The following is a 19,665-nucleotide window of genomic DNA, read 5'->3' as shown; positions in this document are numbered from 1 at the left end:
AATGATGATTTTTGTGCACAGCCCACAGTTACGGCTTAAAGCATAACTGTCATGTGTTTTTTTTCTTTGCAGTATAAGCGATTTTAAGAAACTCTGTAATAGGTTTTATTAGCCAAAAAAGCCTCTTTCTGTACTCAAAAAGCAATTTCACAGCCTCCCCCCCCCCCTCACTTCTTATCTCTGCATTATCAGGCAAACACGTCTTCATTACAGAGAAGCCAGTGAAGACGGGTTCTGCTCTCTCCATTCTATCCCTATGAAGGGGGGAGGGGCCGAGGGAGATGAGGGATTAGGAAAAGTAGACATGAAGGTCAGTTGTTTGTAGACTGGGCACCTAAAACGCTGGATTCAGGGGTCAGAAAGGTCAGTGCTTATCTTTGGAACTTACTGAGAGAAGATTGCAGGGTGTTGTGCTGTGCAAGACTGATATTTCTCTCCTCCGTGCTCACTCACTCCTCTCAGCCCCTCCCCTCTCCATAGCCACATTATGGACACAGAAATCCTACTTCTTCTGAAGTGACAGGGGAGCTAGAAAAACTGCTTTTTCAGTACAGAAGGAAACTCTTTTGGTTAATAAAACCTATTACAGAGTTTCTTAAAATCGCTTGTACTATAGATATTTATTGTTTTCAGAAAAATGACCCTGAAATGACAGTTACGCTTTAAATAGTGCAGATGATGCAGTGATGGGACAGTGCCACCTACTTTCAGTTCAATGTAAGCACTGTAATGTATTTCTCAACAAGAGGAAGCAGCTGTGTGTCCGAGTATGATAAAAAAAATAAAAATTAAAAAAAAATCTGTTACACTCCCTAGTATAGAATATATCCCCTGGGGTATACTGTGGCCTGGGTCAGAGCTGAGAAAAACCAGTGACATAATAACTTGGAGGGATATAGTCTGGCCTGGTTTTACACCCTCATATATAGAGTTTATCTCCCGGGGTATATTGTGGCATGGGCTAGACTATATCCAGGTTTATAGTATGGCCTAGGCTATATTACACCCCTAGGTATGAAAATATATACTGTGGCCTGGGCCAGGGGTGAGAAAACCAGTGAAGTAATAACAGTATGGCCTTCAGAGATATAGCATAGCCTAGGCTGTTTTACACCCCCAGGTGTAGGGTTTATCCCCTGGGGTATACTGTGGCCTGGTTCGACATTAGATGCATATATTCTGGCCTGGATGGGTATACTCTGGCCTAGGCTATGTAACACCCGGGGTATAGTTTGGTCTAGGCTATTTTATACCCCGGGGTATACTCTGGCCAAGGCCATTTTGAAGCCAAGGCCATGTCAGCTATTTATCAATTTTATGTGGACTGCTTCAATATAGAATTAGTATCGGATCTTGCAGGAATTCCCTTTTCTCTTGCTGTAAGTGGGGAGCTCACCTCTGTGCACCAAGTGGGGTAGAAACTACTTACAGGTGCGGCGAGCTGGACTTTCTTCTACACTTAATGTAACATATTATTATAAATATTCATCAAGAAATAAAAGGAGGTGGCACTCACCATCTTGCTGTAATCCAAACTTTTATTCGGACATAAAAGATGCAGACATCAACGGTGTGCAGACGCCAGCAGGTAGGTGGTAACAGTCTGTTTCGCGGGTTACCGCTTCTACGGACCGCCTACCCTTTGCGCGTCATCACTAGATTAAATAGTCATATGACTCGTGACGACACAGACAGATCATGTGTAGTATATACTATGTGTGATAAACATACAAAAAAGTGCTTTACATAGTTAAAAACAATCACATATAGCAACATATATATCATGGGGACCTTTACATGGAAAATGTTTCAGATTAGAAAATTTCGATCTACTTTATCATTTAGACCTCCCGGGCCCTCTGCTTCTAACCTAAGTATCCACTGTGTTTCTAATTTCATTAGCATACGATGCCCGTCTTGCCCTTTGGCGCTATGGACTCTCTGTATACCGGCAAATTTTAAGCAAGTTACATCGTTATTGTGTACCTCCTTTATATGTTCAATAAATCTAGGAGCTCCTATCCCTGAACGTATGGAGTAAAAATGCTCCTTTATGCGTATATGTAGGGCTCTTTTTGTTTTGCCCACGTAGAATCTCCCACATGGGCAGAACATGACATATACCAGATTTTTAGTTTTGCAGCAAATGAAATCTCTTACCTGTATTTGGGTGCCATTTATAATCATGTTTGTACCTTTATATATCTGTTTACATAGTTTACAGCTACCACATTGATAGTTCCCTGTAAGATCATTTTTTATCCACATTTTGTTTTTAGTTACCCTAAATTTACTCTGTACCAGGATATCTTTCACGTTGGTACTACGTCTAAACGTCACAAAGGGCTTTGTTAAAGACCAAGTACCGAGTGTCATATCATTTTCTAATAAACTCCAGTGCTTAGCAATAACTTTTCGGATCTGCATGGCCATAGGTGAAAGTTTAAAGGAGAAGGCAAATCGTTCACAAGTTGTCTTTTGTTTAGATCTAGTACTATTCCGCAGCAACATATTTCTATCTTTATTAAGGGCTTTTTGTAAGGCATTGTTTAGACTTAGCTCTGGATACCCCCTCTGTAGCAGGCGAGTTTTTAGTTCTAGTGCCTGCTCCAGGTAGGACTCTGTAGAGCTATTTATCCGTCGCAGCCGTAAAAATTGGCCATAAGGAACTGCTTTTTTAGTTGCATCTGTATGGTAACTTTTATAATGTAATAAATTATTGCAGGCTGTCGGTTTTCTATAACCTTTTGTTGTAATTGAGCCATTCTCCTTTTTTACCATCACATCCAAGAATTCTAATTCATCGGGAACAATTTTAGATGTGAACGCCATATTCATGTTATTTATTGTGTTGAGATGGGCCACAAAGTCTCTGAATTCATCCGGGGTCCCTGTCCAAACAATAAAAATATCGTCATCAAAACGTGCAAAGTGCTTGATAAATTTAAGGAACGGATTACTGACAGAGAAAATGTGGCGCATCTCAAACAGAGCCAGATATAGATTAGCTATACTGCAGGCCACCGGAGTGCCCATAGCAACTCCGGAGACCTGCAGGAACCACTGATCACCAAATTCAAAAGCATTGTTTGACAAAATTAGATTAAGAGCTTCGCATACAAAGGAAATCATTTCATCTCCTTTTTCTGCTCTTTTTAGGAAGAAAGCAATGGTTTCAATAGCCATATCTTGGGGGATACGTGTATATAAAGACTCCACGTCGATAGAGGCTAAAAACGAGGAGTCCTCACATTCACAGTCCCCCAGGCCCACCAAAAATTCATTTGTGTCTTTAACTAACGAAGGAACATTACTCAGTATAGGATTCAGTAACCAGTCTATATACTGTGATAAAGGTTCTAGTACAGAGCCTACACCTGACACAATTGGGCGGCCTGGAGGACTGTGCAGTGATTTGTGAATCTTGGGTAGGAAATACCAACAAGGTGATTTGTAATCTGTTGGAAGTAGTTTCTTAGCTGTACTTTCCGATATCATCCCTCTTTCTACTTGAGTTCTAAGAAAGGTCTGTAGTTTACCTCGAATTTTAGTAGTGGGATCTACAGTTAATTTAAGGTAATTCCTAGTGTCGTGTAATTGTCTATGAGCTTCCGAGACGTAGAACTCCTTGGTCATTAGCACTATCCCCCCCCCCTTGTCAGCGCTCTTAATTATTATGTCTTGTTGTTTTTTTAAACGTTGTAAGGCAACCCATTCTTCTTTATGTAAGTTATGGGGATCTGTTGGATAGATTAATGCTCTTACATCCTCAATGACTTTTTTCTGAAAAGAATCCAGATTACTTCCAGGGATGATAGGGGGGGGGAAAGTGGATTTGACACCCTTAGTGAATCGTTCGTCAGTTATGGCATCAGCCGATACCGACGAAGGAACGTCTCCTGCTAGTTCAGCCAAAATAGCTACACTGGCCCTCTCTATTTCACTGTCTAAATCTGGTGCAATGAATCCTAGTGAACCTATATGTATCCGTTTCTCACCTTCTGAAACATTTTCCATGTAAAGGTCCCCATGATATATATGTTGCTATATGTGATTGTTTTTAACTATGTAAAGCACTTTTTTGTATGTTTATCACACATAGTATATACTACACATGATCTGTCTGTGTCGTCACGAGTCATATGACTATTTAATCTAGTGATGACGCGCAAAGGGTAGGCGGTCCGTAGAAGCGGTAACCCGCGAAACAGACTGTTACCACCTACCTGCTGGCGTCTGCACACCGTTGATGTCTGCATCTTTTATGTCCGAATAAAAGTTTGGATTACAGCAAGATGGTGAGTGCCACCTCCTTTCATTTCTTGATGAATATTTAGATGCAAAGACTGTCTTTTTTCAAGTGGTTTGGCACCCCATCCTTGTTTTTTTCTCCACATGGGGCCCGACATTAGTGGACATAAAAGGGTTGGTGCTGACCGGCTTCTTGTTTTGGATGTGTTAACATATTATTATATTATAAAGTAATAATAATAATATAATATTTACAGAACGGTGACAATCACTGCAATCACTGAAAAATTTAAAAGTTGTAAACTTACCAAACGCTCGTTTTGGTTGTACCAGGCGCAGGGTAAATGTCTCTGATTTTGGAAGTTCCCTCAACATCTTTGCCACTTCATAGTGTCGACATCCAACAATGGTCTGATCATTTATGGCTTCAATATTGTCCCCCACATTGACAGTTTTGAGCCGGTCAGTGATGCTGCCCTCTTTAATTCTCTATATACAAAATGGAAATTAGTGAGAATATATTATCAGCTATATATCATATAGCATGACCATTAATGTTACAGCATATCGGTCATTGCAGTTAGAGATGAACATAGCAGTCGAAAATTAGTTTTGCGAAGTTCGCGAATATTGTCGGAATCCCAGATATCTACGAAACATATGCAAATGAATTTGATTAAAACAGCCAATCTAAAGTAGCTACAATAGTGGCAATATTACAGAGTGGCAATTTTTTTCAACACATGTTGTTGTTACAGTGTCAATAATTGAAAAATAACAATTTTTAAAAAGTGTCAATCAGCCACTCAATCATTCAATTTCCGCCATGGACAGTAATGGACATTGGTGAATCAGCGCCATAATATCAATTTTCCCCAGGACAGCAGTGGACATTATTGTATCAGCAGCATAAAATCGGAAATGTTTCACCTCCCCTTGTGTGGCAACCTTTGACTCACCAGTAATTTTGGTGGCATCAATTTAAATGTCAATTTTATTTCAATTTCAATTAATTCAATTTAAAGGACAACTCTGGTGAAAAGCTTTTTCCCAGTAAATAAAACACATTAGAAAGTTATATAACTTTGTGATGCTTCAATCCCTATCTTTCCTCACCTTAGCCCCCCACCAGGAAGTAAAGTAAACTCATTCTTACTAATGACTATTGACCCCAGCTTTTCTGTGGGAGCCATTTTGTAACAATAACATAATCAAGAGGGAGGCTGGTCTAAGCCCTGTTAGGCTGGCCTCCCTTTGTCAGATGAGATTGCTCAGCTCTGATTGGCAGTAAGCAGTCAGCCGTCTAACAGTTCTACAGAGTAAGGCCTCATTCACACAATCCTCTAGTCTGAGCCACCACCACTGCTCAGCACGGATCCCCCGGCTGCCCGGCCGCAGCGATGACAGGAGAGCATGATGTGCTCTCCTGTCATCTCAACTCCTACTCTCCTATTCCCTGTGCAGACCGGCTACATGCGCTCACCGGACATGGACTGGACTACGCTGCCAGGAGAAGGCAGCATAGCCCAGGCCACTTCTGCATAACATGAAGCCGGTCTGCACGGGGAATAGGTGAGTAGTAGATGCGATGACAGGGGAGCACATCATGCTCTCCTATCGTCTCTGCAGCCGGGCACAGGGGGATGATCCGTGCCGCAATCTGCGCTAGGACATGTCCTTTTTTTTCACGGTGCAGGTCACGGCACGGATCATGTGAATAGCAACATTCACTTCAATGAGCCCTAAAATTAGCCATGGTTGCGGATCTGCGACTACGGACAATTTCACAGGAAGTGTGAATAAGGCCTCAGTAAATGAATCGCCTTCTCTTTCCTCAGCAGTTACAGGGACCCCCTCCTCCCCCTCCCTCTCCTCTCTCTTGGAGCCCAGTACAGCCAGTGAGTAAATGAATCCTGTTATCTCCTCTTTCTTCCGTGCAGATAAGCACTTCTCTCTCTAGTGTTTGAGTCATTTGCTCTTTCCTCTGTCACTGCTGCCTGTCTCCCAGCATACAACTACACAGGACTCTCTCCCCTAGCCCTGCAGCCCTGAGCTAATGGCAATCAAGTTTCACTTAAGGCCAGGGCCGTCTTACCCATTGGGCAGGGTAGGCGGGTGCCCGGGGGCCCTTGCATCCTAGGGGGCCCCTGCCCTCTGGGACACACCTGTATTTTTTGCTTTATAAGACGCACTTATAAAACTAAGTGCGTCCTATAAAGCGAAGACGGCTTCCAAGCAGTGCTGAGCACCGCAAGGAAGCCGTCCTGCCCGCCCCCTGTATTGCCGCTCACTAAGCATATGCATAGTGAGCGGCCCTGAGCCAACCCCTCCGCCCGCCCCTTCTATCGCTTCTCAGCTGAGCCGATCAGAAGCCCAGGAAAGTGCAATGAGCAGCACTTTCCTGGGCTTCTGATCGGCTCAGCTAAGTGGCGAAAGAAGGGGCCGGCAGTCCAGGAACTCACCCGTCCGCCGGCCCCAGCAGCTCCTCTCCCGGCAGCGCGCCACTCCCGTCATCCTCTGGGCACAGGCAGCGGGGTACAGAGACGCTGCCTGTGTCCTGGATGTGTTGTGCAGCCAGACACTTCCGGCACAGGCAGTCTCTCTGTACCCCGCCGCCTGTTCCCGGAGGATGACGGGAGTGCGAGCTGCCGGGAGACATCAGCTGCTGGGGCCGGCGGACGGGTGAGTAACTGGTTTGTTGTTTTGGGGGTCACTGGCTACTATGGGGGTCACTGGCTACTATGGGGGCACTGGCTACTATGGGGAGCACTGGCTACTATGGGGGCACTGGCTACTATGGGGGCACTGGCTACTATGGGGAGCATTGGCTACTATGGGGGCACTGGCTACTATGGGGGGCACTGGCTACTATGGGGGCACTGGCTACTATGGGGGGCACTGGCTACTATGGGGGCACTGGCTACTATGGGGGCACTGGCTACTATGGGGGGCACTGGCTACTATGGGGGAGCACTGGCTACTTTGGGGAGCACTGGCTACTATAGGGGTACTGGCTACTATGGGGGGCACTGGCTACTATGGGGGGCACTGGCTACTATGGGGGGCTGGCTACTATGGGGGGCACTGGCTACTATAGGGGTACTGGCTACTATGGGGGCACTGGCTACTATGGGGGGCACTGGCTACTATGGGGGGCACTGGCTACTATGGGGGTACTGGCTACTATGGGGGGTACTGGCTACTATGGGGGGCACTGGCTACTATGGGGGGTACTGGCTACTATGGGGGGTACTGGCTACTATGGGGGGCACTGGCTACTATGGGGGGCACTATATGGGGAATTGGCTACTATGGGGGGCACTATATGCAAAGATGTGGGGGATTTGATGGCGGCGGTTGGGGGGGGCCCAATTCGCACCTCTGCCCAGGGGCCCATAATGCTGTTAAGACGGCCCTGCTTAAGGCCCTATTCCACGGAACAATTATCCTTTATAAACTTGCTCCAACGACCGCTCGTTAACAATAACTAAATGATTTTTTTAGCGAACGATAACACATAACACACGTGGAAACATGAACGATATATGTAGTGTAACGATTATGTTGCGGTTGTTACGTGGTCGTTTAAAATGTTCGCTGGGGTGATCATAACCATACGACACTCCTACTTTTTTTTATCCTTTTTACGAATGACTGAAAGATTTCAAATTTTATGAACTGATTAGCGAATTAGCTTTCAAAGACCAACGATTTATTTTGACATGCTGAAAAACAATTTTAAATGACAATATAACGATTTTGCCTTTGTCGTTCGCTCGTTTACACCAATTCCACAAAGCAATTATCGTCAACGAGCGGTCGTTGGAGCAAGTTTATGAACGATAATCGTTCCGTGGAATAGGACCTTTAGTGTTTGTGTGTGTTGGGGAAGGGGCTTAGACATCACAGGAGACAAAGTGCATAATGGGAAAGCCCAAACCAGAAAGTGAAGAAGAAATGAAGCCACCAACTGGAGCTTCAGGCACCTGCAAACAGGGAAATTCAAATGGAGACAGACTCAGGAGGGAAGGTAAGTGTGAAAACTAGGTTTATAATAGATTTTGTTTTTTGTTTTTTAAATAAGCGCTAGAGTTGTCCTTTAATTTATTTCAATTTTAGTTCAACTGTAATTTTGATTCAATTTAAGGTAACCAATTTTGAACATCCACTGCACATTAGGTAAACCCTCATCCCCCTTTTGGTGCTGCGGCAGAAAGCTGAATGGAGGTCACACCACTCTGAACTCCTAAGTTAAATTGGGGCCAGTGTTCAGGCAGCTCACTGTGTGCCTCCAGCACCTTGTCCTGTTATGATGACGTAACACACCTTATCCCTTGGTAATAAACCATTTAACATGTTCCAATCACCCTTTAAGTACCTTTTCACCTCCCCATGTGTTGCAATAATTTGTCCTCTGCAAGGTTGTTCGAGTGTCTAAAGAAGACTTGGCCTTTTCAGGGTTTGGACAGAAGGAGCGGAAGAAGTAGCAGTCAAGGAGGTGGAAGTGGTGGAACATGTGGTGGTGGTAGTGGCCATCCTAACAGGCTTGGAAGAAGGTTGCAGTTCTCATTAAGACCCAGTGGTGCGGTGAATACTAACCAGGCTGGTATTGTGGAAAAGATCCTTCAAAGTTCCAGCTCCATAGCGGTCAGTACTCAATCCCGGAGCCAGCAATCATCAGAAGGATCTTAATGACGCCATAACCAATCTGTGCCAAGGCCAAGACATTTCCTCTGCTCTTTCTCCTGTCGTGTCTCGGCCGCAAGTTAGTTTTGAAGGACAATCAGCAAGAGACCTTCTGTCAAGCCTAGCTCTCCCCCCAGACTCTCACAGAAACGGAGCCTATGTCGGGGACAGGACCAAAATGTAATTCACTGTTCAGCCCGCTCAAAATGCACTACAGGCAGCCAGCTGAACAGTACAGCGGTGGGCACCTCTCCCTGTTCGGGCCCCTGTGCAGCCGAGCCTATGGCTGCAGGCTGCTGCAAACGGCAAGCGCTGGAGCCAAGTGGGATCCTGAGCCCTCCCTCACCTCTGTGAATGAGGCAAATACATGTTCTGTTTTTGGACTACTCTGATCATGACCCCATACCCAATGGGAAAGATGGCTCTGGTCAGTGGCGGCAAAGACCATGATGCTATCTGTAGCATAGGTGACTATAAAGTGTGTCAGGTTTCCGTTCAAATCCAGTTACAAAATCTATATCTCAGCACATGAAACGCCACCACCCCATTGCCTGGTAGAACTTGGACCCCCATGCCACTTCCTGCCCGTAAACAACAACAGATGCAGTTACCATTGTGCAGTCCTGTCTCTGCAAGTCAGGATAATACAATTTGTCACAAGACATCAATCTCAAATCCGCTAGGATAAGTTATAAGAAAAGGGTTAATGAACTATATTACTATATACATGACTATATAAACACACTACAATATACTAACAATAACCAATATAAATAACTAAATGTGAACTCCCTGGCTTATTTGCATAGTGCATAACCTAATAACAACCAAAACACTGAAATTTAAAGTGTCACTGTCATTAAAACATTTTCTGCAGAAATCAATAGTACAGGCGATTTTAAGAAACTTTGTAATTGGGTTTATAAGCCGAAAAATGTATTTTTATCATGAAAAAGCAGTTTGAAGCTCTCCCCCCTGTCTTCATTGTTCTCGATGGAGAGGGGAGAGATGAGGTGATTAGGTGTTTTCAGAGGCTCCCTGTGGTGTAATCCTTTGTTCTCTGCTGCCAACTAATGTCCCTCCTCCCTCCTCCCCCTCCCCTCTCTATGGAACAGACAGGATCCGACTGATGTAAAATAGTCAAGGTGGGGTGATCCCAACCTAGTCAGGAGGCACGTTATACAATGACTGGGGTTAGGGCTGAGGGCCCCTAATGCCTATATGTCGTCTGCAGGCTAAAACTTAACTTTTATTTACAATAGTGATAAAAATAAATACAGATAACAACGTGCTCAAAAATATACAGTGAAGTGCTTGTGATTAAAATAGAGTGGGGAATATGCTTGGTTATCTCTTATTGGGTGGGTAAGGAAAGACAGGAATCCCGGAGGTCAATAGAAGCACCCCGGCCGCGGGTGTTAAATTAATGAACTTATTGTTCTATCAACTTGACAGTACGCGGTAAAGGGTGATAAGCACAAAACACACCCAGTACCTAGATCTCCGTTTGATATCCTGTTGGTCTCTTATCCCGAATAGACAACCTAGGATAAAGGTTTGTACCGCTGTATTTTTGTGAATAGTTAGAGCGTTCAATGATGGTGCGGTTTTTTTACATATATGGACTAATGTTCACACTCTGTTTCTCCTACGATAGTAGGGAGTGTGGACATGTTACAATCAAACCATGCTAAATAGCTCAGCCACACTGTCCTAGCACGTGCCTTTTGTGGGAAGTACAGGCTTAAATTATTACAAACTATACCCGGTATTTCGATACACATATAGGTTAGTGTTCACATTGTATCACTGCTCCGGACACTGAGGGTTGCAGCTATGGTATATCCCAATTGGGAAGTACGGGTGTATCTACTCTCGGACTAAGCCGAATACCCCAAACATGCATAGGTCAATGTTCACACCGTGTTTCTGTTTAGGACACCGAGGGATGCAGACACGCTCCAGTTGGACTGTGCCAATAGCTCGGATGTTCTAATTGTTAATACAGTTGAGCATGCTTGCATCCGTACAATCTCTCGTGGATACTCACTGACAGATGGGTACATCTCAATATGGACTGTGCCAGATAACACCAACGCTCTGATCGATACGGTTTTCTTGTGCATTACAGTCACACTGTTACATCACCCGCACTTATTGAGATGCAGACACGTCTATCACGGACTGTGCTGAATGTCTTAACCGCTCTATTCAATATAAATTCACAGGATGCGATTTTCGCGTACGCATCAAAATACCCACCAAGCTATATCCCCCAGTCTAAGGTAAAAGTACACACTGTCTGCCTAAACTAACATGTTTCACCGGCCTCGCCGGCTTTCTCAAAGAAATGGCAATCTGCCATTAGTCCACATATGTAAAAAACCGCACCATCATTGAACGCTCTAACTATTCACAAAAATACAGCGGTACAAACCTTTATCCTAGGTTGTCTATACGGGATAAGAGACCAACAGGATATCAAACGGAGATCTAGGTACTGGGTGTGTTTTGTGCTTATTACCCTTTACCGCGTACTGTCAAGTCGATAGAACAATAAGTTCATTAATTTAGCACCCGCTGCCGGGGTGCTTCTATTGACCTCCAGGATTCCTGTCTTTCCTTATCCACCCAATAAGAGATACCCAAGCATATTCCTCACTCTAACTTAATCACGAGCACTTCACTGTACATTTTTGAGCACGTTGTTATCTGTATTTATTTTTATCACTATCGTAAATAAAAGTTAAGTTTTAGCCTGCAGACGACATATAGGCATTAGGGGCCCTCAGCCCCAACCCCAGTCATGATGTAAAACAGTCGACATTTCCTCATTCTGAGCAGTGGATGACAGAAAGGAGGGGGGGGGGCTGGGGAATTTTTTTTAAATGCATTAGTTTCTTAAAATCGCTTGTACTATTGATTTCTGCAAAAAAATAATAACAAATTAACGACAGTGACTCTTTAACTCCTTAAGGACCGAGACAAATTTCATGAATATGATCTGTGTCACTTTATTCATTAATAACTGCGGGATGCTTTTACCTGTCCGGCTGATTCTGAGATTGTTTTCTCGTGACATATGGTACTTTACATTTCTGGTAAATTGGAGTCGATACTTATAACGAATCTTTATCAAAAACAAAAAAACTTGAAAAAATTTTTTTCCAACTTTGAAACTTTTCTGCTTATACAGAAAATGGTTATGCCACATACATAATATATTACATAGCATTAGCAACATGTCTACTTTATGTTGGCGGCATTTATTAAACTATCTTTAATTTTTTTTTAGACAATAGGAAGTCTAAAACATTAGCAGCAATTTTCCAAATTTTCAGTAAAATTTCAAAATCAGATTTTTTTAGGGACCTGTTCAGGTTTGGCTAGGTTCACACTATGTATCTGTGCGGCTGTATTGCGGGCTGTAAATCATCGGCCGTATTTTTCTGGTTCATGCGTACGCTGGAAAGTATACGATATACGGCTGCACAGTGCACACTATGTATGAGCCTACGGCCCGATCGTAAATGGACCCGTAAAAAATGAACAAGACCATTGTTTGCGGCTGGAACTGTGCAAATTCACGGCCGTGAATTGACAGGCGGTCCGTACGGAGTACTTCAAAAATAGCCGGCAATGATGCCGAATGCCGATGCCTCTAATAGTTAATATATTAAATTAATAAAACACATTTTCTTTGTAATAAAGTCCCTTTCGTTGTTCAATAATTTAATTCTAACGAATCCATCATTGTGCAATTAAATATACTGTTAAAATAAATATATATATAAATGTATATTTATATATATATATATTTTTTGACAGTATATTTAATTGCACAATGATGAATTCGTTAGAATTAAATTATTGAACAACGAAACTGATTTTATTACAACAAAAATGTGTTTTATTAATTAAATATTAATTAGTACAGGAAGCTCCATTAAGCCGTTAATTTACTGTATATTCCCGGTAAATAGAGCAAACTGTACTAATCAACACTTAACTTTAATTAAAACATCAAATGTTTCTTCTAATTATGTTATCACAATAGCATTATTAGAAGAAACATTTTGAATTATATGTGCGCTCAGCTGATTGGCTGATCGGCTCAGCGCACATATAACTAGGGGGTCCGCAGCACAGTGACTTCATTGTGCTGCGGACCAGCGAAGAGGACACATCGGGGTGAGTATAAAGCTCTCCCCACCCCCTCCCCAGCACTGCACCCATCCCAGTAAGGAAGGGGGGTCACTTAACCCCTTCCTTGCTGGGATGGGTGCAGTCTGACATCAGTCTGGCCCCCAAGGGGTTAAGGGAGATGCAATACATCCTCCCTTAACCCCTTGGGGGCCAGACTGTAAGCAGCGATCTGTAAAGATGCTGCATACTGTAAGGAGCACAACACTGCTCACAATGATGGGTGTTGTGCTCCTGTTTCTGTGTTTTTTGTGTGTTTCTCCCTTTTTGTTTTTCAGATATCGGTATCCTGTGGATTACGTCGGATTCGGTGGACTACGTCGATGACCAGCGGTTGTTTGGTGTTTTTTTTTAATAAAATGGTCAATGAGGGGTGTGGGGGTGTTTTTATTTGAATCAAAAATTTTTTTAACTTGTGTCTTCTCTTTATTTCTTTACTTTATAGACTTAGTAGTGGAAGCCGTCTAATAGACGGAATCCATTACTAAGTCGGGGCCTAGTGTTAGCCGGTATAAAATGGCTAAAAGTAACCCCCCATTATCACCCCAGTACCCAATGCCACCAGGGGTACTGGGAAGAGCCGGGTGCCAGTGGTCCCGGAGCGTCAAAATTGGCGCTCCTGGACCGGGCGGCAGCAGGCTGGTAAGATTTAGGCTGGGGAGGGCCTAAACCAATGGCTCTTCCCACCCTGGTGTTACCAGGCTGCTGTTGCTTGGTTTTTAACCCGGCTGGTTATGAAAATAGGGGGGACCCTATGCGTTTTTTAAAATTATTTATTTATTTATTTTAAAAAAAAACGCATAGGGTCCCCCCTATTTTTATAACCAGCCGGGTTAAAAACCAAGCGACAGCAGCCTGGTAACACCAGGCTGGGAAGCGCCATTGGGCGCCATTTAGGCCCTCCCCAGCCTAAATCTTACCAGCCTACTGCCGCCCCAGTCCAGGAGCGCCAATTTTGACGCTCCGGGACCACTGGCACCCGGCTCTTCCCAGTACCCCTGGTGGCATTGGGTACTGGGGTAATAATGGGGGGTTACTGTTAGCCATTTTATACCGGCTAACACTAGGCCCCGACTTAGTAATGGATTCCGTCTATTAGACGGCTTTCACTACTAAGTCTATAAAGTAAAGAAATAAAGACAACACACAAGTAAAAACATTTTTTTATTCAAATAAAAACACCCCCACACCCCTCATTGACCATTTTATTAAAAAAAAACACCAAACAACTGCTGGTTATCGACGTAGTCCATGGAATCCGACGTAATCCACAGGATACCGATATCTGAAAAACAAAAAGGGAGAAACACACAAAAACCACACAAACAGGAGCACAACACCCATCATTGTGAGCGGTGTTGTGCACCTTACAGTATGCAGCACCTTTACAGATCGCTGCTTACAGTCTGGCCCCCAAGGGGTTAAAGGGAGGATGTATTGCATCCCCCTTAACCCCTTGGGGGCCAGACTGATGTCAGACTGCACCCATCCCAGCAAGGAAGGGGTTAAGTGACCCCCCTTCCTTACTGGGATGGGTGCAGTGCTGGGGAGGGGGTGGGGAGAGCTTTATACTCACCCCGATGTGTCCTCTTCGCTGGTCAGCAGCACAATGAAGTCACTGTACTGCGGACTGGCTCTCTATATGTGCGCTGAGCCGATCAGCTGAGCGCACATATAATTCAAAATGTTTCTTCTAATAATGCTATTGTGATAACATAATTAGAAGAAACATTTGATGTTTTAATTAAAGTAAAGTGTTGATTAGTACAGAATGATCTATTACCGGGAATATGAATTAACGGCTTAATGGAGCTTCCTGTACTAATTAATATTTAATTAATAAAACACATTTTTGTTGTAATAAAATCAGTTTCGTTGTTCAATAATTTAATTTAAAAGAATCCATCATTGTGCAATTAAATATACTGTCAAAAAATAAATATATATATATAAATATACATTTATTTATATATATATTTATTTTAACAGTATATTTAATTGCAAAATGATGGATTCGTTTAAATTTAATTATTGAACAACAAAAGGGACTTTATTACAACGAAAATGTGTTTTATTAATTAAATATATTAACCATGAGAGGCATCGGCATTACTGCAGAGGATCGCAAACCCCGGTAATAGCGATTCCTGTAAACTGTTTCCCTGCTTTCCCAGATGCATTCCAGAGGTGTTTGCATCACTTTCTAAAGATTTTATTTGTTATTTTTAGTTGAACAAGATTTCCAAGTAAATGACCGTATGTTTTCAGCCGCATGTCTATTTTTTCCCATGGCCGTAGTTTCAGCCGCACATTTCCAGCCGCATAAAAAATACAGCCGCACAGATACATAGTGTGAACATAGTCCTAAAGTGTATTTGAGGGGACTGTATGTTAGAAAGCCCCACAAAGCACCCCATTTCAGAAACTGCACCCCCCAAACTCTGCAAAATCACATCCAGAAAGTTTTTTATAAGCTAAGTATGTAAAAAATTTGAAAAATTTAATTTTCTGTGCAGAGATTTTATTGTAATCCAATATCTTTTATAATTGTAAACCTATTATCAGAGAAATGCACCCCAATATTGATTGCCCCGTTTCTGCAGTTTATAGAAATACCCCATATGTTGCCCTATTGCGTTGTTTGACACAACCACAAGCCTCAGATATAAAGGAGCGCCTAGTGAATTTCAACGCCTCTGTTATATTTGGTCATTTTTGACTGTACCACTTCAGGTTGGCAGAGGCTCTGGGGTGCCAAAACATAAAAAACACCCCTAAAGGGACACCATTTAGAAAACTACACCCCTCAAGGAATGTAACAAGGGTTGTGGTGAGCATTTGGACCCCACAGGTGCTTCACAGATTTTCAGAACAATGTAGCGTGAAAAAGGGAAAATTTAATTTGTTACACTAAAACGTTGTTCTAGCCTTCAATTTTTCATTTTTACAAGCGGATAAAAGAAAAAAAAAACATAAAACGTGTAGCGCAGTTTCTCCCGAGTATGGAAATACCCCACATGTGGACATAAAGTGCCAAGCGGGCGCAGGACGAGCCTCCAAAGGGAAGGAACGCCAATTGGCTTTTGGAAGCTGAATTTCATTGGAATAGATTTCAAGGGCCATGTCGCATTTATAGAGGCCTCGTGCTGCCAAAACACTGGAAACCCCCCAAAAGTTAAACTACATTCCTCAAGGAATCAAACAAGGGGGCAGTGAGCATATGGACCCAACTGGTGACGGGCACAAATGTGGAACAATGTGACGTGAAAGGGAAATTTTTCATTTTTCCACTTTTACGGCACAAATGTGCCCGTCATCAAGGGGCCCATATCCTCACAGCACCCCTTGTTAGATTCCTTGAGGGGTGTAGTTTCCAGAATGGGGTCACTTGTAGGGGTTTTTTACTGTCTTGGCAGTACGACGGCTCTGAAAATGCGACATGGGAACGACATAGGGTACGTGCACACTGCGGAATGGTGAAGGATAACCCTTTGTGCATTCCGCAGCTGGCACCCACTGGCGGACTGATGCAGGCGCGTGTCTCCACCAGTGTCATAGACTCCATTCTATGCATGGGCGGATTCTGTCGTCCGTCCAAAGAATGAACACGTTCATTCTTTGGACAGAGGGCGGAATCCGCCCGTGCGTAGGATGGAGTCTATGACACGGACGGAAACGCACACCTACATCAGTCCGCCGGAGGGTGCCAGCTGCGGAATGCACAAAGGGTTATCCTTCACCATTCCGCAGTGTGCACGTACCCTAAGGTACTCTCACAGAGTTTGTAGATTTTCACGCCATACCGTGATCTCTTATTGGGACAGTACTGGCGGAAAAGACGTGTCTGGGGGGCAGCGTACGCTACGCTTCCCCCAGACACGTCACTGGATGATGAGGATGAGAATGAATAGAGGAAAAAAGGATCCCCCCATTCATTCTCACTGGCTGTTTAGGTGTCGGAGGCAATAATAGCGTATGCCTCCGATGCCGAAAACACTCTGGGGGCCATTTTTATATAGGGACTGGTACAGTATATGGGGTGTGTAAATGTGTAGTGTAAAACTTTATTTCGTGTAATGTAATCCATAACAAAGAAAAAGAAAAGGTATGTCATATAGATATGGATGGCACATCCAAGAAAAATAAAAATAAACAACTGTATTCTCATAAATAAATGCAATACTTCTTTATTCATATAACAAAACTACAAGTGCAAGACAAACATCTTAAAACCATTTAAAAACACAGAGAAAACTTCACTGAACCGGGCAAAATAACCACGGTACCAAAACACCCCGACTGGTACAAATGTAACACCTCCTCCTATAGGTCCAAATAATATACACGAATACTAAAGGAAAAGTAAATAAGTAAATGTACACAATTATATCTCGGCCTATATCTGGATGGACACAAAACCTGAAGTGACTCAAGGTAACAGAAAAAATGCACACTAATGAAAAGTAAGGAAAAATATCACCATAGGAGGGAGTCCATATCTAAGGCTGCATTCACACGTTCCGGGAAGTTGTCCGTGCTCACGGATCCGTGTGCACGGACAATTTTACAGCCCATTGCTTTCTATGGGGCTATTCAGATGTTCCGTGATTTCACGTATCCGCGATCCGTTCCGTTGAAAAATAGGACATGTCATTACTCGGAACGGATGCACGGAAAGGATTCCCCATAGAAATCAATGAGATCCGTGTTTTTCACGGATGTACACGGATGTGACATCCGTGTTCATCCGTGAAAAACACGGATGTGATGTAATCAATGTCATTTAAAATGCTGTAAGACAGATCCGTGGAAAAAACGGACACGGATACAAAACGGATGCAAAACGGACTGTTTTGCATGGATCACTGAGGTAGCTGCCGGACCACAATCACGGACCGGGAAAATCACTGAACGTGTGAATGCAGCCTTAGACCCCCGATATGGACTCCCTCCTATGGTGATATTTTTCCTTACTTTTCATTAGTGTGCATTTTTTCTGTTACCTTGAGTCACTTCAGGTTTTGTGTCCATCCAGATATAGGCCGAGATATAATTGTGTACATTTACTTATTTACTTTTCTTTTAGTATTGGTGTATATTATTTGGACCTATAGGAGGGGGTGTTACATTTGTACCAGTCGGGGTGTTTTGGTACCGTGGTTATTTTGCCCGGTTCAGTGAAGTTTTCTCTGTGTTTTTAAATGGTTTTAAGATGTTTGTCTTGCACTTGTAGTTTTGTTATATGAATAAAGAAGTATTGCATTTATTTATGAGAATACAGTTGTTTATTTTTATTTTTCTTGGATGTGCCACCCATATCTATATGACATACCTTTTCTTTTTCTTTGTTATGGTTGAGGCTTTTCTATGTCATTTTGGGTTGAGCACCTTTAATTACTCATCTCAGATCATTTAGATAGTAGTGCCCTGTCCCCTTCTTTTGTATGGAATTCGTGTAGTGTAGTGTTTTTAACCCCTTCAAGACTAAGCCTATTTGGGCCTTAATGACCAGGCTCATTTTTCAAAATCTGACCTGTCTCACTTTATGCGCTCATAGCTCAGTGATGCTTTAACATATGCTAGCGATTCTGAGATTATTTTTTTGTCACATATGGCACTTTATATTAGTGGCAAAATTTGGTCACTACTTTGTGTGTTTTTTGTGAAAAACATCAAAATATCATGAAAAATTAAAAAAAAATTTGCATTTTATGAACTTTGAAATTCTCTGCTTCTAAAAAAAGAAAGTCGTAGCACATAAATTAGTTACTAAGTCACATTACCGATATGTCCTCTTTATTCTGGCTTCATTTCATAAACATATTTAAATTTTTTAGGGTGTTACGGGGCTTAGAAATTTATCAGCAAATTACCACATTTTCATGAAAGTTTCCAAAACTGATTTTTTTAGGGACCAGTTCTTTTCTTAAGTTGATTTAGGAGGCTTGTATACTGGAAACCCCAATAAGTGACCCCATTTTGGAAACTTCACACCTTAAAGAATTAATCTAGGGGTATAATGAGCATTTTAACCCTACAGAGGCTGGAGCAAAGTATTCACTATTAGGCCGTAAAAAAATGGAAAATTAAAATTTTCCAATAATATATACGTTTAGAGTAAAGTTTCTAATTTTCAAAAGGAACATGAGAGAAAAAGCACCCCAAAATTTGTAACACAGCTTCTCATGAGTACAACGGTACCCCATATGTGGGCGTAAACCACTGTATGGGCACACAGCGGGGCTCAGAAGGAAGGGAGCGCCAATTAGCTTTTCCAATGCAGATTTTGCTGTAGAAGTTTCTGAGAGCCAGGTGTGTTTGCAGTGCCCCGTAGTGCCAGCGGAGTAAAATCCCGCCATAAGTCACCCCATTTTGGAAAGTGCACCCCTCAGAGAATTCATCTTGGGGTAAGATGAGCATTTTGACCCCACAGGTATTAGAGGAAAGTATTCAAAATTAGACTGTAAAAATGAAAAACTCAAATTTTTCCAATAATATGTTCGTTTAGTTTGAAATTTCTCAATT

At 42.7% G+C, this 19,665-nt stretch overlaps 1 protein-coding gene across 1 annotated transcript in view; it reads right to left on the bottom strand.

Annotated features, from left to right (window-relative positions):
• Positions 1-19,665, bottom strand: part of GIPC3 (GIPC PDZ domain containing family member 3) — a 109,134-nt gene that overhangs the window by 44,431 nt on the left and 45,038 nt on the right. The window contains exon 3 of the mRNA XM_069976637.1: positions 4,560-4,740. Within this exon, the coding sequence (XP_069832738.1) occupies positions 4,560-4,740 (181 nt within the window). The remainder of the gene's footprint in view (positions 1-4,559; positions 4,741-19,665) is intronic.

This window comes from Dendropsophus ebraccatus, chromosome 7 (genome assembly GCF_027789765.1).
Source record: "Dendropsophus ebraccatus isolate aDenEbr1 chromosome 7, aDenEbr1.pat, whole genome shotgun sequence".
NCBI classification, from domain to species: Eukaryota; Metazoa; Chordata; class Amphibia; order Anura; family Hylidae; genus Dendropsophus; species Dendropsophus ebraccatus.
Note: the sequence above shows the minus strand (reverse complement) of the source record. Positions and strands in the feature narration are given on the sequence as shown.